Consider the following 27,206-nt stretch of genomic DNA (forward strand, 5'->3'; position numbering starts at 1 on the left):
ACACCTGACAGCTAGTGGAGCCGCTTTGCTCTAGGGGTTAATAATTATCTGAGAAATGTTATGCTGAATGCACCTGAGCATGCCAATCATTAAAGGGGTTGGCCACTTTCAGACAAATATTGAGACAAATGTTATTGTTTTTGTAGTAAAAAGTTGTCCAATTTTCCAATATACTTTCTGTATCAATTCCTCACAGTTTTCTAGGTCTCTGCTGACTGTCATTATCTGATTATCTCTAGTAGATGAAATTCTGACCTTAGTCACAGGGGCCCTTCACACAGTATATAGTCCCGCAGGGGCCCCTTCACACAGTATATAGTTCCACAGGGGCCCTTCACACAGTATATAGTCACACAGGGGTCCTTTACACAGTATATTGTCCCACAGGGGCCTCTACACACATCATAATGTCCTTCGATGTAACCCACTTGACCGATGAAGCCCAATCACAGACCATAAGTTCTCTGACATCGTTAATGACTTCTCAGACCAGAAGAGGCCCAAAGAGAGCGTAAAGTATAATAAGGGTAAGTTCACACAGGGTTTTTTGGTCCGGAACCTGAGGTGGAGGCCGCCTCAGGTTCCGGACCAAAATACGGTTCGCCGCAACTGAATGCCGGTGCACTGCACCGGTATCCAATCATGCGCTCCGCTCCTAGTTGGGACGAGGAAGTGTCTTCAGGACGACTCTCAAGGCGAATTGGCCTGAAGAACGAGCATCTCACTTCTTTTTCGGGGGCCGGAAAAAACGGCTCCTGGAAAAAGGACCTGACCGGCTCCCATTGATTTCAATGAGAGCCGTCTTTTTGGTCAGGATTTTGAGGCAGATACGGCCTCAAAATCCTGACCAAAAAACCCTCTGTGAACTTACCCTAATAGCAGTTCCATTTCCATATGAACAAACCGCTTTGCGAACTGCTGCTTTGCCCAACTGCCAGTGTCACACCCTCAGGAACTCAGCAATCTGCCATCTAAGGCAGATGCTGTCCTGGTGTTGTCCTTATGAAAAATGACTCCTAGGACAATATGGTTGGATGATCAAATCTATGTAATGGGGGTTTGGATACTGTGCATTATGCTACCCCACACCATAATCTCAGAACTAGGATCGGTGTGATGTTCCCATGTAAAGGCCTCTTCAAGCCATCATTGTGTCTGATACAAAACTAGAACACATCGAGAAAGATGATAGACGTCCATTGCCATCTTGCTGTGCACCATTACTTTTGAGAGTTGTGGTGCAAGGTCAATGGTACATCTGTAACTGGGGAGGTAAAATGGCGGGTCAGCTCTCTTTTGATGGGGGATGATTTTAACATCTAATGAATTGCAGTGTATTGCTTAAATCCGTAGCAACCTATAATAATCCTATACAATTAAGACGCCAGGGAGCTTGTCATAATAATAGATCGCTATCACTGAATCTCATTCCAGTAGTGTCTCGGAAGGTTTTTGTTAGGGTCCTGTTGTAGGAAAGGTGGGAGCGACAGGATAGCGCTATCTCCAGTTACAGAATGGTGTCAATTTTTTCAATGGCTTAAAAGCAAAGCTGTCTTGGAGGTCCGTAGTTACCAATCATTTTTCAGCTTTCAGTGGGTATTCCGCTTCTGAAAAATAAAAGCTGCATTGATAGGTTGCTATGGGCAACTAAGACTCTTTTGCTTTAGATCATTGTAATAAATCTGCTCCGGTGTAACTGTGTCTTCATCTTCTGCCCTCTTACTTTGCGTGAAAACAGGCTTGAATTATACCTGAAATATACACCTGTCTTCAGCTTGCATAGATTTCAGTTCTGGTTCATGGGCCCTACCAATATGCACTAGAGATTCTGTTACATCTCATGCCAGCTGAGGAATATTAATTGGCTTATGAAGTGCCAGTCTTAATAAATTCCTCCCATTCTTTCCTCAAAATAACCCCTGCCCATTTTGCAACTCCACCTCAATAAGTTACTGTAACAAACTGCTATAACTCCTTTCTACTTGACAAATTTAGCATCAAATTCCTATGAGTGAGCAGACCCTAAGGGTCTGTTCACATGGAGTATTTCATAGGCGGATTTTGACACTGAATTCGCCTCAAAATCTGCCTGCAAAAAGGCCTCCCATTCATTTCAAAGGTTTTTTTTTTTGTTTGTTTTTTTTCCCGCTAGCAATTTTTTTTTCAGCTAACGGGAAAAAGAAGCAACATGCTCTATCTTGCTGCAGATTCCACGGCTGATTCAGCCGCGGCCTCCGCTGCTCGAGACTCCCTCCTGATTAGGCCCATTCATTCGGGCCTAATCAGGAGCAGGATGCCGCGACGGGATGCCAGTGCACTACATCGGCTTCCCGTCGCGGCTAGCCACGCAGAGAATTCACACGGTGGAAAAGGTTTCTGCCGTGTGAACATACCTTAAGAGTGCATCCACTTCAATATAACAGGACTCTTGCACTGGTGGTATACTAGGTGACTGGAGTTTGTTGTTTAGAAGTGAAGAGTAATTGTTACCATAATTGTGTAGCTTGTTTGGCTGAGAGGTATTTCTACTGACTCCACCATAAATGAGCATGCTTTGCATATCCATTAAGGGAGAGTAAGGTGTCGCCCATATATTAGGCTTTTTACTGGGAAAGTGACTGGAGTCAAAAGGCTACTCTAGTTCTATTCAACTATACTAGATCTCTCATTGGGTCTTTTTGGCTCAGGATTTCAGATTTTTTCAAAGGCTGATATAACTCTGGATGACGTGTGGCCCATATACAGATGTGGCAGAAAAAAACCAAACTGAATTTAGTGGCAAGCCCACCATGGGTCTGTGTATTACAGGCACAGTGGGGGAAGACACTTTCTCACTGTGATTTGTTGGAAGAATATGGAAATCTGTCTTCCATGATGTAATTAGGAAGTCAGAGAGACTATACCTGGTAATAATCCCAGCATCATTGCAAAACAAAGGCCTCTTGGAAGGTTGAGCATGATGTTAAAGGGAGCAGCCTCTATTAGGCTGTATCACTGAGATTCTGACTTCCTAATTACATCATGGAAGTCAGATTTGCATATTCTTCCCATGGTCCCTTGCACAGTGGAGTGCTAAAGGCTTAATAAGTCTCCACACACCTAAATGGTGGTCTCTCCCTAAGGAGTGACGATATCCCCCGAACCCTGTGATTTGTTGCAAATTTTTAGTGCAGAATCCAAAATGAAAATCTGCAGCTAGCTTGCTAGGTCTAATGTTGCATTGTGTTAGATGTGGCACATATTAAAATTGGATAATTTTGTATAGTATGTGTGCATAGATAATGTTGTATTTGGGTTTGTTTGGGAGGTCCACTTGGGGACCCCCCGAATGGAAACCTGGTCTGCATAAAAAGCAGTTACCTTAGGAAATGCACGGACCCCATAGAAGCTTGCAATGCTTTTTTCTCTCTACATTTTTCATGCGGAGAGGGGACAGGAATCCCCATACGGAGTGCAAGCGCAGATGTGAACCGAGCCTCAAATGGTGGTCATTGATGGGCATGAACCATGTCACAATTAGCTAGGTATTAATTGATAGACTTGTTAGTTTAATATTATTGAGGTATCAAAGTTTAACTTTAGACTGTAACACAATAACCTATCACAGGACACAACAAGTCATTGAAAGGCTCAAAACTTCTATTCTACATTTTAGTTAACACATTAAGTGCTAAGTTAAACTTTGCTACCCCTGTATGGCAGGTTTTGAATAGCATCCGGACTCCGTTTTCAGGTTTCCGTCTTCTGCATGCATAAGACGGAAACCTGTCAGAGCGTGAGCGGCGGTGAGTGTTTTATGCTCTCCACCACAAAACCATTTTTTAAAACCGGACACAGAGTACTGCATGTCCAACTCTGTGTCCGGTTTAAAAAAATCGGTTTCGCGGCGGAGAGCATAAAACACTCACCGGCACTCACGGCCGGACATCTTTCAAACCCATTCAAATGCCTCTGCCTCTGTTTTGTGCAGGAAACTGAAACCTGCATAACGGAGACCCGGGCGCAGATGTGAACGAGCCCTGACTTGTTCTGTGTTTATAATATTGTATTAAGAATAGGCGATGCTGTGATGATCCTGACTTTGTAGCTTTACTGATTTTAGATGTTTTTAAGTTATATATTTCATGCAGTTTTGTGCTTTGAGTGATCCAGTAAAGATTTTAGCTTTATTTTTTATTTATTTTTTTACATTTGGCTTTACTTTGATTTATTCATGTGCTTTTGCTTGGGGTAAATGCTGTATTCTAGTTTACTGTACATTTTTCCCTGTACAGTATTTTATCGGATGTTGATAAATGACTCATTTTCAGCCATAACTGATTCGGGAGTATGGGAAATCGGTAATGGCTTTGTCTGAATCTTTGCCAGTTTACTTGTGTTCTCCATAAAAGTGATAAATGGGAGGACTAAATGACCAGCCACATTCTTTTCAATAATAGTAACACTGGAATGCACATGTTAATGCCTAACTTAGAAGTAAGCACCAACAAAGGAAATTCATGGAATGCAAAATATATTAAATTATTATAAATAAACCATAAATATGGCTGCCTTTGAGGAGCTTGCCAATTGAAATGTAACCCAGCTAACCCTTAAAGGGGTGAAACGTGTAATGGTCAGTCATAGATTAGGTTGTCACACAGAAGAATATTAACCTAGTAACTATGTATAACCTTTGCCTATAGCAATAAAATATCTTTTCATCATTATTAGCTTAGCAAATGTGACTAATGGAAATGAATCACTGGTGAGAGAGACGGTAGTCCTTTCCAAAGAGACAAATGCTGGGGTTATTAAAAACTAACCTTACTATGAGGATCATACATTTACATACACATATTATTGTTCCTTCATGCTAATAAACTGAATCTATTACATTTTCATCGAATTGAGATGCTTAGAATTTTTTTTTTTTTTCTGCAAGACAGGTCGTTTAAACAATTTTACAAGGGATTTTACTACCAGTGCAGTGTCAGTTTAAGGCCGGTTGCAGATAACCATGCTGCAACTGGCCTGCCATGAATTAAAAGCACAGGCGGCACATGGGGATGTTCCCCGTGTGCCGCCCATGCATGGGCCGTGCTTCCGTGGCTCCTTTCATTAAGAATAGGAATAGGACCTCTTCTATATTTTGTGGCCTGGAATGTTGGCCCGCACATGGGACCATGAAATTCACAGTCCTGTGTACGGACCCATAAAAAAAGAATGGATCATTGTGCTATCCATGAAATACACATATGGCACACTGACCACGGCCGCGGTCTATGCAAGGGGCCTAATGCAGAGTATATAGACAGAACTTGTAGAAGTTTCCTTTTAAAACTTTATATGGTAGTCCTGTGGAATATCAGCAAAACAAAATCCAAATCCACATAAATATAATGAAAATGTATTTATTATAATAGTTCTGAACTTGGACTGGTGACAGCTGTTATGGACTATAAGTGGTTCGTCTGACTAAGGGGTTATGGCACAACAGTAATATTTAGCGTCCAGGAATGTCTTTGTTCAATATACATTTATTCAGGTACCACACTTTTCTTTTTTGTAATGGTGGGTGCAATTTCCCAAGGGGGCTGGCCAGACTCCTCGCAGACACAATATCGCATGGGAAGAAATGGGGCAGCACTCCAAACAATTCTCTTTTGAACTTGCTAACATAAAATGCGGTGATAGATTCATAAGTTGATGTATGTATAGCAAAAATCAGTATAGCTCTATATTGATTATTGCTATGTACACACCAACTTCTGAATTGGATTTTCTATATCTGAATCTATTAAAGCAAGTTATATGCAGATTGGATGTAAAGTAGCACTATATTAAAGTTTGGACTGTAAAGCAACAGGGGAATCCTAATCCTAAGGATAGGCCATCAGTATTAGAAAAGTGGATAACCCATTTAATATACTGGGGCATAATTTATATTCAGGGGACAGAGTACACTCTGAAGACCGTGAAAGGAGGTACCACTAAAATTGGCTTTATACCGTTTGTGGGCCAGGAAAGGGGACTTTATACTATGTGTGGGTCAGGAAAGAGTGCATTATACCACATGGGAGCCAATAAAGGGCTGATCAGAGGGTGATTCTCTGCTTCAGTTTTCCGGCAAGGGGAGTCGTAGGGACAAAAAATGAAGATCTGAGTGAGAAGTCTACCTTAATTCCTCTTCATTTTCTATCATCTGAACAGGCCCTACTCTTCCCTGACACTCTGAGATCTATAGCCCCTAGGAGCCCCAGGTCCTCAGGACATGTAGAAAATTGTAGTTTTATTCTTGCCAAACACTGCACCAATATGCTGCAGTGATAGTACATGTTCTAGTGGCTAAGTTAACCTTACCTTGTAAGGCTGGTTGTAGATAGCCAAATGTCTTCTATGTACCAACCCATAGAGAAACATCAGCCTTAGGCCACTAAGATTTACAGATGTTACGTATTTAGTTTGAGCCAGGAGCATTTAAGATAATCGGAAAGACAACAAAAACAGTTAATTTTCTGGAATCATGTTATATTGTATTGGTTGATGTACACAATATTAACAAATGTGTTGGAGTAACTACGTTACATCCACAGGGGCTTTTATGGCATCCCATTCTAAATTCATATGCGTTAATATTGAGCCAGTCCCCTTTTACAGATCAAACAGCAACCATTCTTCTGGAAAGACTTTCTACAAGATTTTGAAACATGTGTGGGAATCTTTGCCAAATCATCCAGGAAAGCACTTGTGATGTCAAAGACAGATGCTGGACTAGAAGGCCAGGTTTGGGACTGGGCAAGTAATCGCAAATCAAAGTCACCTCCATTAACTTCTTGCGCATAATCACGTTAATATACATCATTATGTGTGAAGGTGATGTATGGTGAGAGCTCAGGATTTCTCTCCATACCCGGCGCATCCCGGCTGTGTAAGATAGCCAGAACCTGCAGCTAACAACTGCGATTGGTGACGGCAACGATCGCAGCTTTTAACATTGTAGATGCCGCGGTCAAACGTGACCACAGGATCTAAAGTGCACGGTCACCATGGGCGCCGCCATCTTTGAACGATCGCCACCCTCCACATCGTCATCCATTGACATTGCCATAACATTTGGGAGCCTATTGAAGGCTCCCAGGCTTGTTGTTAGATCGCTGCCAGAGGCAGCGTGTAATTGAAATGAATTGATTTTACTAAATTCACTGCAATATATTAGTATTGCAGTGAATAGTATGAGTGATCAGACCCCCTAGGGTTCATGGTCCCTAGGGGGTCTGAAAATAAAAGTAAAATAAGTTTTGAATTTTTAAAAAAAAGTATAAAAAAAACAAAAAAAATATAAAAAGTTCAAAACACCCTCTTTTTTCTATATCAAAAATAAAAACAAATAATAATAAACATAAACATTTTAGGTGTCCCCGTGCTCCAAAATGTCCGAACTATTTAAATATATAAATATCCCCAAAAAATCAAAATGGCAAAATGGTGATTATTTTCAACACTTTGCCTCCTATAAAAAAATTGAATAAAAAGAAATCAAACCATCAGAACTTACCCAATATTGTATCAATAAAAACTACATCTTATCCCACATAAAAAGACGCCCTACCCCTTTTTCTCTATTTTGCAAAGTTTTAAATTTTTTAAAATAATATTACAAATACTATATAAATTTAGTATTGCCTTGATCCTACTGACCCACAGAATACAGGTAACATGTCATTCTTACCACCTATTGAATGCTGTATGAATTAAACCCATAAGAAATTGGCGCAAATGCTTTTTTCTTTTCCAATTCCACCTTATTCTAAAAAAAAAATTTCAGCTTCTTGGTGCATTGTATAGGATATTTAATGGTGCCATTACAAAGTACAATTTGTCCCACAAACAATAAGCCATCATGTGACTCTGAAAAATGAAAATATGATGGATCTTGGACTGGGGAGTAGGAAAAACAGAAGTGCAAAACAAAAATTAAGAGGCATGAAAGGGTTAATGGTTGTGAACCTGCTTATATTGATTATGTCGGTTATTTAGTACCCTTCCATTCTTGTGTCACAATGCCATTGGCTAAAGGATCCTTCAAGGATTACTGACATGTGACTAACTGAAACTAAATTTCAGTGGCATATAAATAAGGAATGTGGCATTTAAAAAGAGTGTTCTAAAATAATAGTTCATTATCTAAATCAAGGTAAGATGTTCAATTAATTGATTTTGATTTAGGTCATAATCGCCATTCTAATTTATCTTTAATGATAGTTGAGGTTAGGGTTCTCTGCATGTCAGTCAAGTTCTTCCACAATCCTTCCCAACTTTGCCTTTAATGATAAAGCCCCATATAGCAAGCCGTAGCAAAAAAAAAGTACTGCGGGAAAAACCATGGTGGCAATGGATCACAGTTTTTCTTGCAGCACTTTTCACAGAAAGTCCACAGAGGTTTCCTCTGCTGACTTTCTGCTTCAATTAGACCTGTATGGTTGAATTTTAAAGATGAGACTCTTGTAGCCTTTACAGGACCAGAGCGATTCACTGGTGAAAACTATATTCGGCATTCAGATCTCAACCCGATGTGGATCTAAATTCCTGACAGTGTTTTTAACAGCAAATTGATCTGAATCTGTAAGGGCTTTCATGAGGATCCACGATCATCTTCATAGCCCTAACGTATCCTGAGATATGGGACTCTAAGGCTATGGCCCCACGTTGTGGAAACGCAGCTTTTTTTGTTGTAGACTTTGCTGCATTTTTTTGAGCCAAAGCTGGAGGCCGCCTCAGGTTCCGGTCCAAAAGCCGGTAGTCGCGACTGAAAGCCGGTGCACTGCATCGGTATCCAGCCGTGCACTCTGCTCTGGATTAGGCCCAATGAATGGGCCTAGTCCGGAGGAAGGAATGTCTTCAGGCCGAATCGCGAGGCAACTAAACCTGAAGAATGACCATCCTGCTTCTTTTTTCCGGGCTCCCGGAAAAACTCCTGAGCAGCTCCCATTCATTTCAAACCCCGTGTGAACTTACCCTTAGGAGGTTTGGTGCATACAACTTTTTGTTTGGTTTCCACTTTTAGCAACTAATATACATTTATTTGCATTTTTTTTAATATACTTTAAATTAAAATTGCATGAAGGTGCTTGTTCGTATACAGTATTAAGTGGCATTTTGACAATGCTGCAAGTGTATGCTTTCAGAAAATATATAGGTATGGGGGGAAGGTAAATTTTAACCTTTTTTAATGTTGCAATTTAGATTAATTTTGTCCATCTCAAAACTGTGAAAATTGCCGTGGCAGCCAGAGGAGGAAAAAAAACTCATGGCAGTGAAATGGTTTATGATGGGAGAATTTGGATCTCTGCAACTATATGTAACTTTATGTGGTCAGTCACATTGTGGCGTAGTTGTTGTGGTTTCTATATATGCTTCCACTTTTAAATAATAACCCTTTAGAGTATATTGTAGCTTATCTAAGAGTCAAGAAATTTCACAAACTGACTTGTACTTTTGGTATCCTACTAAAGTAGCATGCTGGAATTCAGTGAGCTCTTTAGAATGAACTATCCTGTCCCAGGGTAGACTACATGGCTAAGTCATAGATTTTATTGTGGCAATGGGACTGAGTGAAGCACCGGAATTCACTGATCAAGTGCCGTAAACTATGAGTGATTGCATAGTCTTAGCCTTAGGGCTTATTCACACATCTGCTTCTAGTGGTTTTGTTATTTCTGTGTAATCACATTGTCCTGCTTTATTTTCCTGTTGTGTGCCCCATTTTTCACATAAAGAGAAACCTCTCCAAAACTTCACCTGTTTGAGAGGACCACCCCTTAACCAAACAAGACGTTCTGTGATGGATTATAATTTTCAGCAAATATTAAAGGATAAAAAAAAAAAAAAAAAAACTGCGGACAACTTTTCATTTTCTGGCACCATTTGTCATTAGTAAATTTTGGCTTCATTCTGTAAAGTCTTGCATTTCTTTATTCTTTCCATTTCGTTTCTATTCATAGCTGTAGCTGCTTAAAGGCTCTGTCCGGAATTATGTTCTTTTACGACCTATCCTCAGATGATCAGTCGGGAGTCTGCACCCTATCAATCATATATTTATGACCTCTGGCAATGGGACTAGAATACAGTCTTATTGTAGTATATTGTATGGGCTGTCAGAGCCTCCAGAGTTCAAGTACCCTAGGGGGTAACTGTATAGAGTACCAGGGAAGGTTAAGCAGGAGGACTTAAGTCTTCAAAGAATTCATTTTATAGCCCGAACGTTGACCATACTCCTGGAGGACTTGTAGAAAGCTAGGTAGGGTAGTGTGAGGTTTAGTAAGGGTTAGCAAAGCATCTTCCGCGAATAGGGATACTTTAAATCCCACTCCTCAACTTTGATTGTAATTAATTGGGTTAACTCCATGAATGTTGGGAGGGGTTTGTTGAAGTGTTTAAATATGGTTCCAAATCTGTGTCTTTCATGCTATGACTAAGAGACCGCAATACAGGTCTCGAAACGTGTAGGCTGCTTGATTTTATCTTTTCCGGATCCATGCTGTAAGATTTTTTTAATACAATATGAAGTAAAAGTTACATTTTATTATTCATGAATTTTGGGCGTGCTGGATGTTTTTATATTATTTTTTGAACAAAATAATTTGCAGTAAGTGGAGTTATAAGACTATTCTGATGCGGAGCACGATACTCTAGGATTGTACTGTCCATATTGATTGGTGATTAACATTTCACATTTTTTTTCAGCCTGCACGTTGGTATATTGACCTGCAGCCCTGGGCTGATCCTTCCCATTCACTTGAAGATGAAGCAAGGAGATTCCTACATTATATAACAAAATCTCAGGTAAATATATTTTACAGGGTGGATAAAAACATTCTATATTTACCTCTAAGGTCTATTGATCAGTCCTTGAAGATAAGCTCCAGTTTTGAATGGCAGTCCTTCTCTTTGCACTCCGACATACGGGTCATCCTTTTGCATGATGGAAGAGGAATTTATAACTAAAATAAAATGTTGAGCAAAGTAATATTTTAAATATGCTCCCCATTTAAACAGTGTCAAAAATTCTTCCAAAACAAATAATCGTACCATGTACGGGGCCTTTAGGAGGAAATACACCTTTGTGACTAAAAGAGATAATTAGCTTTTTATGGACATTCAAATCAGTCTGCAAGTGTTTTGTGGGTGATTCCTGACTTGTCAGATTTACCTACAAACAGTTCCAAATACTCACGATTGACTATTTTATTTTGTGCTGCATTGTGGTTCTCTTCAGGCATACAATAGTTTGTTGTCACAAAGGTATGTTTCTGCTGCCAAATACCCCCTATGTAGCACTATTATTGGTTTGGGAAGTGTTTTGGACTGGACAGACTCCTTTTAAAACCGGAATATGTATGGTAGCATTTATACCAATATTAAATATGACAGTTATTCTACATAATACAGTCTGTAAAGAAATACTATAAAATTAGAAATGTTTAGCCTCTCCGATTTACATGATTGACTTCTTTGGAATGATATATTTATATCTATATGATAAATAAAAGATGTGATATTCTTGCTCAATAGATCGCTTGTCCTCATTTGGTGACCAATGGATTGACAGATCATTATGTAGACTCTGTGAAGCCCTGGACTGTCTGCTTGGATAATAAATTTAGTTTGGCACACCAGATCAGAAGTAAGCAATGTCGTGTCTACTCCTTGGGGTAAGGAATGTACACTTAGTTTGCCAAATGTCTAACTGTTTTCTGCAGTTTTATTTTTTGCTACAGTTTAAAATAAATAAATAAATAAAATAGAGGTTAGCTGGGGAAGTTTACTAGTACATTGTCTGCACTGACTGTTTTATTACTAATCTACATGTTCATTACCTGTTCCGAAGGGCAGCTGCAGTGGCTGAAACTCTCATTCATCTGGCTCCCCTGCTGCTACTCGTACTCTCTGTGATATAGCACAGATTCCCCTCTACTGCGATCGCAGGCCCACACCAAAATTCCTCAGTTTTCCTCCGTGTGAATGGACCCTTAGGGTCCATTCAGCCTAGTTCACACTGGGCTGATTTTGACGCGGGAAGAGCTATAGTAAATTCTCACTCCGATACTGTGAATTTGGTTGAAAACTGACCTCAGCCAGCTTTATTCTTCTGTTTTCACGTTACAACATCCTGTAAATCACAGTACAAAATAAATACTGTGAAGGGATGATTCCATGCGCAACTCCTAATTTTTTACTATTTTTATTGCCTTTCGAGAATGGTAAGGTGATAACGTGAAGGAGATCATTGGTATCCAAAATAACAGAAACAGGTTGTGATCTTTCTTTGAAGTCCTATGTCTGTCTGTTTTCGACTATTAAGAAATGTTCTTTCAAGGGATCCTGTCAGGAGATTCGTGATTGAAGTATGGACCGAATGGAATCACTCTCTTTTGTTACAAACAACTGCTTTCTGAATGCTGTAGCAATGCCTTTGAGAGAAAAGATGGTTTAATATAGAACAGGGAGAAGTGTCCAGTGGCTGACTTCCTATCCAGCTTATCTTGATTGACAAGCATGTATGTAGCTATGGGGTTGTAGACATAGCAGTAACTACCGAGCCCAGGAGCCCCAAAGGACTCTCTCTAACATAAAAAGTCACCAGTGTTATAGATTGCACAGATTTTGCATTGGGACTTAGGAACTTCAATTAAAGCCTTTGTTCAACACCAATAAAGAGAGACCTGTCAGTCAAGTAGGGTGGGAATAAGTTGGTATGTGGCCTGTCTTTGGGGCAGCATGACTCTCCTGACAATTTCCCTTTAATGCAGAAATATGTGGTCATCTTTGCAAATTTTATTTTTAGGTATTTTACAGTATTTTGTCATAAAGCGGCCCCATTTACTGGAGGAATTGGTTACAGCTGTAATGAGTCTAGATAACTCCAGCAGCTCCATCTTGTCACCTCCTGTTGAGTCAATGTCACGTTCATTGCTGCTACCTCATTCTACACACAGCGAGCATTGAGAGCTATGCGTATAAAAATAGAAGATTGTCTTGTCCCGTGGGTGCCGGCAGTCTACAAGTATTAGGCTTATGATGTATTGAATTTCAGATGTGCCATGTGTGTTCCCATAAAATCTTTGTAATGTTCTTCTCTAGCATATGTGGATAAAGAATTTTGACAGTTCATGCCCAGCTTCATAATGAGTGTGCTATTTGTGTGGAAGTATTACTAGGTCTGTGAACTAAAGGCCGGACTGAAGAATCCTGCAAGGAACACAACACAGGGAATGTTTATGCAGTGCGTTCCTTAATGTTGGCAGCTCTGAAGCCTTTTAATTCCCCGTGGGCTGCATCTTATCCTTCTAGACGTTTGGCAGTATTGACTGTTGGCAGTGTTAAGTTTTGGCGGCATTTTTTGTAAAGATGTGTCAGGCCAAAAATATATTTTTATTCCAACTCTTTTAAAATATGCTTTCAATATCAACTGTCACATGTTGCCAGATCTCCAGGGTAAGGAATAAATGAATTGATAATGGTGAATGTGTTAGATAAATGATATGTAAATAAACCTTACCATATAGATAAGAGTTCTGCTGGTTGATCTCACCTTAACTGTCTATTGCTCATACCTAAATTCTTGAATGCAAATAAATGGTCAGAGTAATTCCTCTGTTGCCACATAAGGATCTTATGCCTATCCTGTTCTTAACAAGTTACAAGCTACACACAATGGAAAACTCAACTAAACTTGAGTCTTTAAGGCTACATTCACATCGCAATGTCTGCTTGAAAGTGATGGACAAAAAAAATCTGCAAGCAAATACAAACATTACCCCAATAGAACATCTCCCTTTCCAGAATTAGTCTGTCTGAAAACAACAAATCACTCTATGTAAGAATCGCTGAGGCCCCTAGTGACCAAACGAAGGGTAAGTTCACATGGCAGATTTTGCCACCATGCAAAATCAGCAGTAGAAATTCCCACTCTCATTCACTTCAGTGGAGGTTCAGGCAGAATCCGTCCAAGCATCGATCCGGACACTTCTTGTTTCTGCTAGCTTATTTTTTCACCTAATGAAAAATGTAGTATCTGCCCCTTTTTTTTTTTTTTCTTAATGGAAAGCAGAATTTTTGCAAAAATGTTGCTTTGCGAACCTGGCCTAAGATGTCAGAAGAGAAGGGAAAGAGTGTATGGGACGTAGATCAGGTTTGTTGCCCCTTTATATAAGATAAAGAAAGTACACCAGATCTACTGTTTCATTATTTATTCTACAAAAATTCAGTCAAAATAAAAGTAGTGTGAAAAACTAAGTACTTCCCTTAGTTCAATAGCTTGTAGTACCACAAATGGCAGCAATTTTTTATTAATTTTTTTTTATTGAGGTCCATGATCCTTTGTCTATGCATAGTTGTTTTATGTTCCCTCCACCGTATTTGAGTTGGTTTTTTTGCAATTTTGCTGAGCATTGCATGGTCTGACCATGGGGTGAGCTTTATGGGGTATCCACTCCTGGAATGATTGTCAACTATCTTGAATGTTTTTCACTTGCAAATAATGTTTCTCAGGCCAGGTTTACAGCTGTGTCTGATCTCTGCCTGAGGAGTCCGTTCCCCAGTCCACTTTAAAAGTCCTGCAAGCAGGACTTTTCTCTCCACGTTTTTCCATCCTTTTCAGGAGAAAACCCAGCAGACCCGATTATAGTCTATGGGGTCCACGGTTTTCTGAGGTTAACCACTTTTGTAAGCGAAATTAGGTTTCTGTTCAGGGGGTTCCCAAGCAGACCCCCCAAATGCAGGTGTGAACCTTGCATTCCTGTAAAATGATGGGCTTCACATTGTTTGGCTTTATAAGAGATTGATGGATTATAGCGATTGCTTCTTTACGATCATTGCGGATGTCCTTCCTTCTTGGCCAGAGCCTCTTAGTAAGTCTGGCATGTCTCATGTCAGCTAGGCAGGTGATTGAAAGTTTTAATAAATGCCCCCAGTGTTTTTTTCCTGGCCTTATAATACCACAATAAAGCTGACACAATAAGTACAAAATAGAATTATACAATTTTATATATTTAATGTCTGATTATACTGTATATACTTATTAACTCTGTTACCTTGTAATGCTGAGTTCACACTGAGTTTTTTGGTCCGGATTTTGGCGCGGAATCCGGTTCCAAAAATGCCTCACATTGACTTTAGTGGGAGCCATTCACTTCTTTTTCGCTAGCGTTTTTTTTTCTCTCGCGCGAAAAAAAAAGTGAGCTGCTCTATCTTGCCGCGGATTTCACAGCTGAATCAGTTGCAGTGTCCGTGGCGCGACACTTCCTCCCAACTAGGTCCATTCATTTGGGCCTAATCCAGAGTGGAATGCCACGACTGGATGCTGGTGCACTGCATTGGCATCCAGTCCAGTCGTTTTTTTGTAGCCGGATTCTGGTGCAGATTCCGTCAAAATCAGGACCAAAAACCTCTGTGTGAACTCATAATACTGTGCATGGTTTACCTGTACATGTGACTTTTTCCACATTTCTAAAACACACATACATTATCGATATTTTGAGATGGGAGAAGAGAATTTAATTGGGGAATGAGATTTCACTGATTCATATTTTTTTCTTATGTATTTCAGTAATCTCTTTCGGAAATCATGGCTCTTCTGTATACTAATTGTAAAGTGCTTAAAAGATAAACCACTTCAGCAAATTCTGAAATTTGGAACAAAAGTTACTATGACAACAGAACAAAATACTGAAAATGTTTTGTATATGACTTGGGTTATCTGAAGTTATAATGCACAGTGCGAGATGTTGTCACTTGGCTCTGATCTTCGTAGCAACTCCAGTCACAGTTTACACTACACATTTCTCAGATTATTAGAAACACATGTCTCATTGGAGCTTTGTATAATTCTGTTGCTTCCTAATCCGCAATATATAAAAAGTTGTTTTTTTGGCTATAATGTTTGTACATTAAATACTCATCCTCTATACATCTCATGGCTCCAGTTTTTTTCTGCAGTTAAACTAATAACACTTTGCAGAGAATAATTATTTTTGTGCAGCGTGAAGTCAAAATACATAATTGAAAGCACAGTAAGATCAGCAGCTTTTTATTATTAACATCCATGTCAGTATTCATCCATAAGGATTCCGCAACTTTTAAGCTTTAAATGGTCCTGTAAGGGGGGTGGGGGTTCAGGACTAGGAAAGTGTGACTAAAGGTATGAAATGTTAGTTATTTAAATGAACAATAGGAATGAGTGATCGGGATCGGAAAGAATCGGGTTCCAATTGGCGATCGAGTAAATTTCACAATCGGAATTCCGATCCCAATCTTTTCTGGCGGGATCGAGGTCGGAGGTTATTTCCCACAATGCTTGGCTACTGACCAGTCATTGTGGGAAAAGCTATAGTATCAGATGAGCGAGTACAGAAGTGCTGCCGCTGCCCGTTCTTCTCGCTCCTCTTCTGTTAGGAAGGATGCTGGGAGAAGGTGGGGCTTGTGGATTAGAGTTTGGACGGGTTCTTGGAGGGGAAACGAGAGTGATGCACTCACGTCTCCCCGCCCACACTTTCCTAAGCCATAACAAGCCCCACGACTCCCATCATCTCTAACACTAGCCTATGGAGGTGGGGGCGCGCACAGTGCTCTGAAGGCATGTCAAAGAGAATAGAGGAGCGAGAACGGGGAGCGGCAGCAGATCTGTGCAGGCAAGTGGACACCAGGGGGGCTAAGTAGCTGTGGGATTTTATTTAATCGCTACACAACCTGGAGTCCAAAATGCTGTGTAGTGAATAGGATTGTTTTTAAAATCCGGTCTTCGATTATTAAAAAAAAATCTCATTGACTTGCATTGGGATCGGGTTCAAATGGAAAATGATCGGAAAATCGGATTTTAAAAACGTTCCTGAAAGTTTATGGTTTTACTATGCCCTTTTGTGAATAGGGACATTTCCATATATTTTTTGCTTTTCCTAGCTTTCTAGTTCAATGTACAAAATAGTAAATGGTACCATTATGAAGAACAATTTGTCCCGCGAAAAATGAGACCTCAAACAACTCTGTAAACAGAAAATAAAGTTACGGTTAATTTTCTAATTTTATTGAAAGTTCTGTCACTAAATTTCAATATATTAAATGTATTCCATTAGTAACAATGACACAATTTAAAATATTTTCAGATTAGGTGACGATGATAACATATTTGAATTCAGTATGGCTTCTGGAGGGTGTGAAGTCCATCGGTTTGATCCAAGCATCCCTTCGCCTCACATCCATGAAGCGGAGCGACTCTGGCACCATCGTCTGTCTGTTGATTGGAGAGATCCCAACCCAGCCATAGCTCCACATAGATTGCATAGTAATACTAAAAAGCTGAAAACTATTTTGAATGAGTTTGGACATTGGAAGGTAAGTCTTCATAGAAATGTATAAGGCATAACTTAGCATAGTAGTGTATTTATTCATAACTGTATAAAGTGGAAAGTAACTATGCTTTACAAGTCTGTCAAGAAAACTGACCTATTTTTGTCCATTTTGATGGCCACATTGCCTTCATTGAAGTCATTAGGTCTGTTTTTTTTAAGTTTGCCAAAACAGGTGTTCATCCTTGTAATGGCCCTTAAAAAACAGATGAATTTAGTTGGTCTTTTTTACCTGTGGGGAATTGCTCAGGAAGATGCTTGTATCAGTGCAGAAAACAGGGACACAGACACTGGATTGCACACGAGTTCAGGCTTTATTCACATGTAACGCATACTTTGCTTTTGAAAAGCCACAGGATAAACAAAACAAACTCCTTCTCGGCTGAGAAACTAACTTAAACCTAAGGAAACTTTTCTGACTGGCTACCAGTCTCCCACCTTGGCAACAACAACGGGTGGCACAGTACCTGCTTTGGAGGTCCGGTCTGGACAGTTCAGCTCTGTCAGTGTGGTGCCACCCTGCTAGTCTTCACACTCAGACTGTTATTAGGGCCTGATTAGTCAGCTGACCCCCCTGGTGTGGGTCTCACCTGTCTTCCCAGACCACACCCTTCACTCTCTCACATACCCAAGCCACTGATTTGCTTTTAACCCCTTCCCGACATGCGCCGTAATAGTACGGCGCGTGTCGGGTCTGTAACTATGGCGACCGCCCGGGAGCCGGGCGGCCGTCATAGTCGCCGGGTGTCTACTGCTTGAAGCAGTAGACAACCGGCTCTAATGCCTCCGATCGGTCCCCGGACCGATCGGAGGCATTAACCCCTCCGGCGCTGCTGTCAAAGGCGCCGGAGGCGCCATCTTCCCGGCGGCGCATGGGCGCCGCCATTTTGGCAGGGATCGCCGGCTCCTGGAGCATGCTCCAGGGCCGACCCCCCGTTGCCATGACAGCCGGGAGCCTTGTTAAGGGCTCCCAGCCAGTCTGCAAATTCTCTCTTTTGCAGGCTGGTGTATACAGCCTGCAAAAGAGATGATGCTTTTTTGCAATGCATTAGCATTGTAATGCATTGCATTAGTGATCAGACCCCCTGGGGTTCAACACCCCTAGGGGGTCTAATAAATGCAAAAAAAAAATTTAAAAAAAAAAAGTAAAAAAAAATATAAAAAAATATAAAAAGTATTAAAAGTTCAAATCACCCCCCTTTCCCTAGAACAGATATAAAAGTAGTTAAAAACTGTGAAACATATACATGTTAGGTATCCCCGCGTCCGAAATCGCCCGCTCTACAAATCTATACAAATATTTTTCCTGTTCGGTAAACGCCGTAGCAGGAAAAATAGTCAAAAGTGCCAAACCGCCGTTTTTTCACTGTTTTGATTCTGATAAAAATTTGAATAAAAAGTGATCAAAGCAATAACATTTCCCGAAAATGGTAGAACTAAAAAGTACACCTGGCCCCGCAAAAAAAGACGCCCTATGCATCCCCGTACACCTATGTATAAAAAAGTTACGGCCGTCGGAATATGGCGACTTTTAGAAAAAAATTTTTTTAGCACCGTTTTGGAATTTTTTTTAGGGGTCAAAATGTAAATAAAACCATATAAATTTGGTATCCCTGGAACCGTACCGAAACACAGAATATAGGGGACATGTCATTTTGGCTGCACAGTGAACGCCGTAAAACCAAAGCCCGTAAGAAAGTCGCAGAAATGCATTTTTTCTTCAAATCCACCCCATTCTGAATTTTTTTTCCTGCTTCCCAGTACATTATATAGAATAATTAATGGTGGCATCATGAAGAAAAAATTGTCCCGCAAAAATTAAGACCTCATATGACTCTGGGAGCGGAGAAATAAAAAAGTTATGGGGTTTAGAAGGAGGGGAGTCAAAAACGAAAAACGAAAATCAAAAAATGCCATCGGCGGGAAGGGGTTAAAGGGGCTTTATCATTGGGAAAAGTCATTTTTAGCTAAGCACATACTTGCATAGCCTTTAGAAAGGCTATTCCACACCTACCTTTTGTTTGTAAATTGCCTCAGTAGTTTTTGAATAAGTCCGTTTTTATTCATCTCCTAATTAGTCTTCTCCATGCACTCCGGAAGTGTCTGTAATCACAGTTTGCTGTATGTGTATGAGAGCAGGGAGAGGAGTCATCAACACAGCAGCCTCTGCTGTACATACACAGGAAGAATAGCAGAGAGGAGAGCACAGTGAGACTTCCTGTGTACAGAGAAGTGTAATTAGCATATGCATAGCAAGACAGCAATGGAAGATGCAGTGATAATCGTAGCTTGGCCTAGAGACCATGTGTACAAAGCCATGAAGAGGCTTTCACAAGGAAACATCAGACCGGTCCTATTACTGGGACTATGATGTGGATGTCCTAATGTATGGTAGCCAGACCCCTTTGGTTTTTATATTTTAGATAGACTAAGAGCTTAGGTTGAATTGGAACCTATAGTACACCCGTTTCACCAAAATGTCCCAGGAGCTGCTTTTCTTTACCGCCAGACAGCATGCCCATGCTACTGTGAGCTCTCTGTGTGGCTTAACCACACTACCATTACCTGCATATCTGGACTTGTCTCCCATCTAGCACATCTTGGATACAAATGGTGAGCAATTTCAAAGGTAGCTGCAACCAAGAAATCTTGATGATCTGTGTGCCCAAATGTCTTCAGTGAGGTATAACGTTCGTCAGAGATCCATTAATAACCTCATTGATAGCATGCCAAATGTAAGTCTGTGTAGATTGCTCAAACACAATACTGATTAAATGAAGGTTTTTTTTTTAAAAAAAATAAATTATAATTTGCATATAGATTAATATATCTATGAGTCCTCTGATTTCCATAATTCTTGGTGTTGCAATTTCAATGTGGAGAAGTGTCCGAACAACAAATTAGTGGCAGGAACTTTTGAGAAGGGAGAAACAGCAACATTTTGTAGTAAACGCATCACATTTTGGTCCAGAATCACATGCTGTATTAACCCTTTCCCTACATCTGCCGTAATAGTACAGCGCATGCCGGGTATTTAACTATGGTAGCCGCTGATCGACCATCATAGTTGCCGGGTCTCTGCTGTATTATACATCAGAGACCCAGCACTAATGCCCATGATAATTGCTTGCACTGATCACAGACATTAACCCTCCCTCCCCCTTGATACAAAACTTCCCTTCCCATCCCATGCGCCTAAAAGCTGACTCAGACACCATTTTGCTGGTGGCGCACAGATGCCGCTGTTTTTTCAGGGATTGCCAGCACCATGGAGCCAGCCAGTGCCCCGTTGGCATGACAGCCAGGAGCCTTTGGCCTGTCTGTCTATACTGATATCTTATGCATTGCAGTAATGATTAGACCCCCTGGGGTTCAAGACCGCTAAGGGGGTGTAATAAGTGCCATAAAATATATAGAAAAAATTCAAATTGCCCCCCTTTCCCTAGAACACATATAAAAGTACTTCATTACTTTGAAACACATATGCATTGGGCATCCCTGTGTCCGAAAACACCCGGTCTACAAACCCATACAAGTATTTTTTCCCATATGGTGAACATCGTAGCAGGAAAAAAAGTCTATTTGATGAAAGCAATAGACATTCCCCAAAATGGTATAACTAAAAACTACACCCTCTACCATTATGAAGAACAATTTGTTCCACAAACAAAGGCCTCATGTGGCTCTGTGAATGGAAAAATAGAGTTATCGGGTTTGGGAGGCTGGGAGTCAAAAACGAAAATCAAAAAATGTCACCTACAGGAAGGGGTTAAATGATACGAAGTTGTCTGAAAAGTTAGTGACCATATAAAAGATAGAAGTTAACATAACATATTTGATAATCCATAAAGGTTTATTCTTCAGACGTTAATTTGTATTAGCCCTTCACATGATTGTGTCAGTAATCCACAAATCTGGAAGGGTCTTAATTCTTGCTGTCTGTTTTTAATTACTGTAATCGTATGGTTGTGTTGGAAATGAGCACTTTTGCTTTTATTATAATATAACCCAGGCCTTAGATTGTACTTGCAAATTTAACTGATGTTTATAGAGGAGTATATGGAGTTTGTGTTTTTATTATATTGTAAAATTATTCAAAAGCAAATTTTCAGAATTAACAGTTCTGGTTTCAGTTAGGATTGTGCAATTTAACTATCTATCAGAAACTGAGTTTTAGGAGCCAAAACAAAAATCTGCAGAAGATGCAGATAATGAATACCATATGCTAATAATGGTAAGTGCATAGCATATTAAATTCTCTGTCCCATTGAAAGTTTAGAGGGATATGATTCACTTTACTGAAACAAAAGATCTGATATGTTAGACAAAAATGGAAATATTGGACCAGACATGTCCAAAGCCCAGCTGGGGGGCCAATTTACATCTGGCCGCAGACTCTTTGGCAAAATCAGTAATATGCGACCCACCAGCACTGTTGACTGCAGTATGAAATGCACGCATACAAAAACACTATTTAATATTTCACCAGAATATGGCAGTAGACCTGTGGCTGCACGTTCACTATTTGACCTTTCTGTGATATTTTTAAAATGGCGACTAACTTAAAAAAAAAAAAAAAAAAAGTTGATAGAGGGTCGCCACTTCCAGAACAAGTGTAAATTGGAGGATTTTTTCATTGAAATACAAAACATCTGTGTCTGCCTAATTTGCCAAAAGACACTGACTGTTTTCAAGGAATTCAATATGCAGAGGCTCTACCAAACTAAAATTTCTAACTACGACATGCTATCTGGGAACGAATGCGGCAGAATAGAAGTTGTTTTTTTTGTTTTTTTTGTTCTGTTTTTTTAATATCGAAGAGATATAGCGATATCTCTATAGAGATGTAGAGTTCACAAAGTACCCGAAAGGTGTTCCAGAGTTCCCATATGGCCTGACGTCGGTCCTCCTTATCATTCAAAAGGACAGGCAAGTGTTCCAGGGTCTGAAGCTCTTGGATTCTAGTATACAACTCTTTCAGAGACAAAATGGGGTGGGGCTCTGCTTCCAATAGCTTAGCTACAAGCTGGAAATGAGTATATACAAAAGCAGTTGGAGGTTTTTTTTTCCAGAAGTATCTCTAAGAAGATTCATACAGGGGAAAGGTAGGAGGCGAAGAGTTAGCACCCGCTCAGTGAGTGTTAGGACCTGTTGCCAGTAGGGCTAGATAAGAAGGTATAGCCAGAAAAGATGAAAAAATGTTAGCCCCACGAGCATGACATCTCCAGCAAGCATCTGGGATAGTAGCATTAAAAGAATGAAGCAAAGACGGAGTGTGATACCAGTGGAGCTTACAAAAAATTCACGCTCTGGTTAACTTATCGAGAAGTCTGGCTGTTCGCTGCTCGTCTCCAAAGGACAGGTCTGAAAGATTTTCACTAAGATAACCCTCCCACTTTAGCATATAGGGGTATCTGGGATATCTGATAAATGTCCAAGGTGAGTCCTGCTGTAGAGTTCTTAATTTACACAACTTCTCAAATTGTGTTGGCATGGGAGCCTTTGAGCCTCAAAAATAAACTGGGCTGAAGGACTAACCTTTATATATGAGAACTCACTAGAGAGAGGGAGATTAAATTTAGTCCACAGATCAGCAAAGTAGGAGACATGTTTGTTTTATAATTAGTAGTAGCCGCAAAAAGGAATAGCCCCATCTTAAACCACGGTCCTGAGACTGTGTGGCCAGGTGCGTAATGTAGGTGGAAAAGAAAAGCGGTCATGGAGGAATGCAACAAGGAGAGAGGGAAGCAAGCAGCACAAGCTCGCCAAACATCTAGTGTCAGAGCCAAGCCAGAGAATTGAGGTGGTTCGGGGTCAACCAAAACTTTTCTGTTTTCATCCACTTTAAATAAGGGTAAGAGCGTGCACCAGGCCGTATATGGGAACGGGGCTTCCACATGGGCTAAATGTGGAGAGGAGATTCAGATGGACAAAGCCTTGGATTTAGAAGCATTAATTTTGAAGCCAGAGAGACGGTCAAATGCATTCAAAAGGACATGGAAGATAGTGATGTGTGGATTAGTCAAGATCAAGAGAACATTATCTGTGAAAAGGGAAAGTTTAAACTCCTTATCTCAGATCCTGATCCCTCCAATGTCAGGATGCAGATAGATGGCAGCTGCCAAAGGTTCTATGCACATGGCAAAGAGGAGGGGTGGGAGGAAAATGGACAACCCTGCCACATACCTTTGTTAATGGTAAAAGGCATGTGAGTGTTCCATAGTCGCCATAGGGGTGGTATAGAGACTTTTAATTACTGTTAGAAAGAGACCACGTAAACCGAAGTTATTCAAGGTCGCAAACCGGAACGGCCACCCCAAGTGGTCAAAGGCTTTCTCTGTGTCCAAGCTGAGCACCAAGAGTTTAGAGCCAGATCTGGACGTGATGTCCATCGGATCAATTGTATTTGTATTATCACCCCTTGGCGGCAAGAGACAAACCTCATCTGATCTTTGTGTATCAGAGAAGGAAGAAATAAGGTATTTTGTGAGCCAAAATCATAGTAGACTGCTTGAGATTAATATTTAAAAATGCTATGGGTCTAAAATTCTTACAATCTAGGTGGTCCCTCCCAGGCTTCGGAATGAAAATTAGGAAAGAATGCAAGAGGGAGTTTAAAAGCATTAGAGAGAGACTAACCAAAGGAATATGTCGGCATTAAAAACTATGTAGTACAAATATGTAAAACTGTTGGGCCCTGGCAGCTTCCCATTGGTAAGATCTTTTATTAGCTGTTCTAAACTCATCAGCCTCAATGGGTTTATTGAGAAGAGTGAAGGCTGCAGGGTAAGGGAATGTAAGAGGAAAGATTTCAGAATGGCAGACAATGCAGTATGCCTCTCAATTGAATTAGAGGGGAGAGAGTACAACTAAACATAATATTCATGGAACATATGGGAAACCTCATCGGGATTACGGTATAAATTATTGTCCCATCTGAGCGCTGAAGAGCATGCACTGTACCCTTTTGCGTCTGATACTGATGTTTATTAGCCCTATCATAATATAGGTATTTTGAATAAAGAAGTAACTTGTAGACGATCAGTAGTAGGAAGGCCTTAATTTCGGATCAGAAATCAATGATTTGAGGAGAGATCTCATCAAGTGTGTCAACATGCGGTGCGCAGTGTGTTGCAGTTGGGCGCGAAGGTCTTTCAGACAGTGACATCATGTTTAAGTTTAGTACCCAAGGCAATGAATTGATCCCTCATCACTGCCCTATGGCCTTCCCACAACATCGCCTTATAGGAAACCGATCCGATATTAAGTTAAAAAAAAAAAAGCATCTAAAAGGGCAGTGATGCTGCTCGGAGTCTGTGCCCTCTAAAGCAGTCCCTCATTAATCCGCCAGTGACAATGCCTATTGGACACTATTGCATCTATAATAACAGGGGCATGGTCAGACCTGGTAATAGAACCCTTGGAGGCCTCACTGAGAAGAGCAAGAGCGTTTACAAAAAAAAAAAATCTATTTGTGTGTGAACTTTATGAGGAGGGGAATAGAAATTGTAAGGCTTATCAGAAGGATGGTTTATCCACCAAAGATCATACAAAGAATACCGTCTAATAAAGCAGTGAAATTGAATTGAGAGGCACCTCTAGACAGGTTGTGACTGGGTAGCAGTAATAGACTGGAGATCCATCCTGTCAGAAAAAGACCTTAAAATCATCGCCTAGGATCAAGGCAACAGGTGGAAGTTTTCATACTTCATTGAGGAACTGGGTGAGGAACTCAGGCTGGGAGGTGTTGGGGGCATAGATATTAAATAAGGTGATAGGTTTACCTTCAAAAAGACAAATCTACGACCTGGGTCTATGGTGGACAATGTGACTACCAGGGGGAAAGAGAAGACTAGTATGTATGGCCATCCCTTTCCTTTTTCTTACAGTGAACTTCTGAATAACAAACAGGGAAGAGTCATAAAGCAACATTAAAAGAACAGGAGGCATTGAAGGGAGTCTCTTGCAGGAACATCATGTCAGCCTTTAGGGAGCGCAGGCCCTCAGGAGCTGTCCTACGCTTTGCAATGGAGTTAAAACCCTTCATGTTCAAAGATATTCTCTTAGCCATGGGGGAAAAGCATAGGAGACAGACAGCACTCTGCTCATCTGAAAGACAAAATGATGAGGTGTCCCAAAGAGTCTCTGAAGCAACTAGAAGCTAATTCAAGGGCACAGTTGCGTTTGAATTGAGCCAAATGAAAATGCCACAAAGCCGAGCTATGAGATAGCAACGCTGATCGCCAAGCACTGCAAACCTTTTACTAAGGGTGAATTTATTAAAGACTGCGTGTTGAAAATGGTGAAGAAAATTTGTCCTGAGAAGACGTAAGAGTTTGGCAATGTTTAGCGAATGGATTTTGACTTTTTTTTTTTTTTCGTTAGCCAGTGACGAAAGCCTGGATGCATTTGACGTTGCAATTATTCCTGCAGCACTTTTCAAAGAAAGTTCACAGCGTTCTCCTTTGTGGACTTTCTGCTTGTGTTTCTGTAGGTATAACATAATAATAATAATAGATATGACATGTTGTAATTTACAAAAATGCTTACATTTTTTTAAATTGCATTTCCACTGCAGATTTCTTTTCTGCTGTGCCATTAAAACAGCTTCTAGTTTCTTAAATTTTTGTTGCGTTGTTTCCCATTTCGCAAGTTTAGTCTGGTAGTGCCTTTTGATATTGAATTTGTTGAAAACAGTCACAATCTTGCGGCTATCTGCTCCGGTTTAGGCCCAAATGTGTGTTCAGGCGGATGTCCGCGGCTGAACCGACCACGGCAACTGCCTGAAGAATGAGCATGTCACTACTTTATTCCGGGAGCCAGAACAAACCGCTCATGGAAAAAAGAAATGACCGGCTCCCATTGATTTCAATGTGAGAGGTTTTTTTGGTCATGATTTTGAGGCGGATTCTGCCTCAAAATTCTGACCAAAAAACCCTGTCTGATCTCAGCCTAACAGTCACTATTTCAGAAATAGGCTGGAAAAAAAAATATACAAGGGTCATGTGGCAAGAATGCAGTACAGGTCTACTGCCATCATTTGGTGAAGTATTAACTAGCTTTTTGTACGAGTGTATTTTATACTATGGTCAACAGTGCAGGCGGGCAGCTAAGTACAATTGATCAGTCGGGGGAAGGGTGGCTGCTTACCTTTTCCCCCTCCGATTAGGTATTTATGACATATCCTGAGGATAGGCCTTAAAAAGCTTAATTCCGACAACTACACTTTTAAACCAATTTTTTTTTATCATATTTACTTAATCTGCTTGAATTCATCTTTTAGAGATATACATGTGTTGCACTTGGGGCAACCTTGGAATAACTGATAAATCACATTCATTTAGACGTGAATGGAAACTAAGAAAGTTTTGTAGCTTTTCCCATAAACTTTTATGCAAGTGCACCTGAAGGAGGTAAAAGGTGCGTGTCTCAGACTAGGACTGTCCAACTGAAGTCATATTCAAGATTGAATATTTTTAAAAGTCTTTGTAAACCTATAGTGTTATTTGTGGACCTTTCCGTTCTTAGCTATGCACACAGGGCTAAATGTTATCATTTTTAACAACTAGTAATTATTTCCTTTTTATTTGGACATGCAAGGTTTAGTGTGCGGGGAGCTCATGAACCAATGTCCATATATCCTAAAGACAAATAGTGAACTTGAAAGTGAATGGCTTTACAAAAGCATACAATAGAAACTAAATTGTAAAAGAAACCAAAAACCAAAAAAAACTGTTTCTGTAACATTTGCCATGAATGTAACAGACATGTTTAAAATATAGTATTTGAAATATCAATAACAGTATATTAAATAATCCCAAT

The 27,206-nt window shown here is 40.2% G+C and overlaps 1 protein-coding gene across 1 annotated transcript in view; it reads left to right on the top strand.

Annotated features, from left to right (window-relative positions):
• METTL24 (methyltransferase like 24) overlaps positions 1–27,206 on the top strand; it is a 46,398-nt gene that overhangs the window by 14,888 nt on the left and 4,304 nt on the right. Inside the window, exons 2-4 of the mRNA XM_075268162.1 lie at positions 10,726–10,824; positions 11,554–11,693; positions 17,142–17,370. Of these exons, the coding sequence (XP_075124263.1) occupies positions 10,726–10,824; positions 11,554–11,693; positions 17,142–17,370 (468 nt within the window). The remainder of the gene's footprint in view (positions 1–10,725; positions 10,825–11,553; positions 11,694–17,141; positions 17,371–27,206) is intronic.

Source organism: Leptodactylus fuscus, chromosome 3 (assembly GCF_031893055.1).
Source record: "Leptodactylus fuscus isolate aLepFus1 chromosome 3, aLepFus1.hap2, whole genome shotgun sequence".
In the NCBI taxonomy this organism is placed as follows: Eukaryota; Metazoa; Chordata; class Amphibia; order Anura; family Leptodactylidae; genus Leptodactylus; species Leptodactylus fuscus.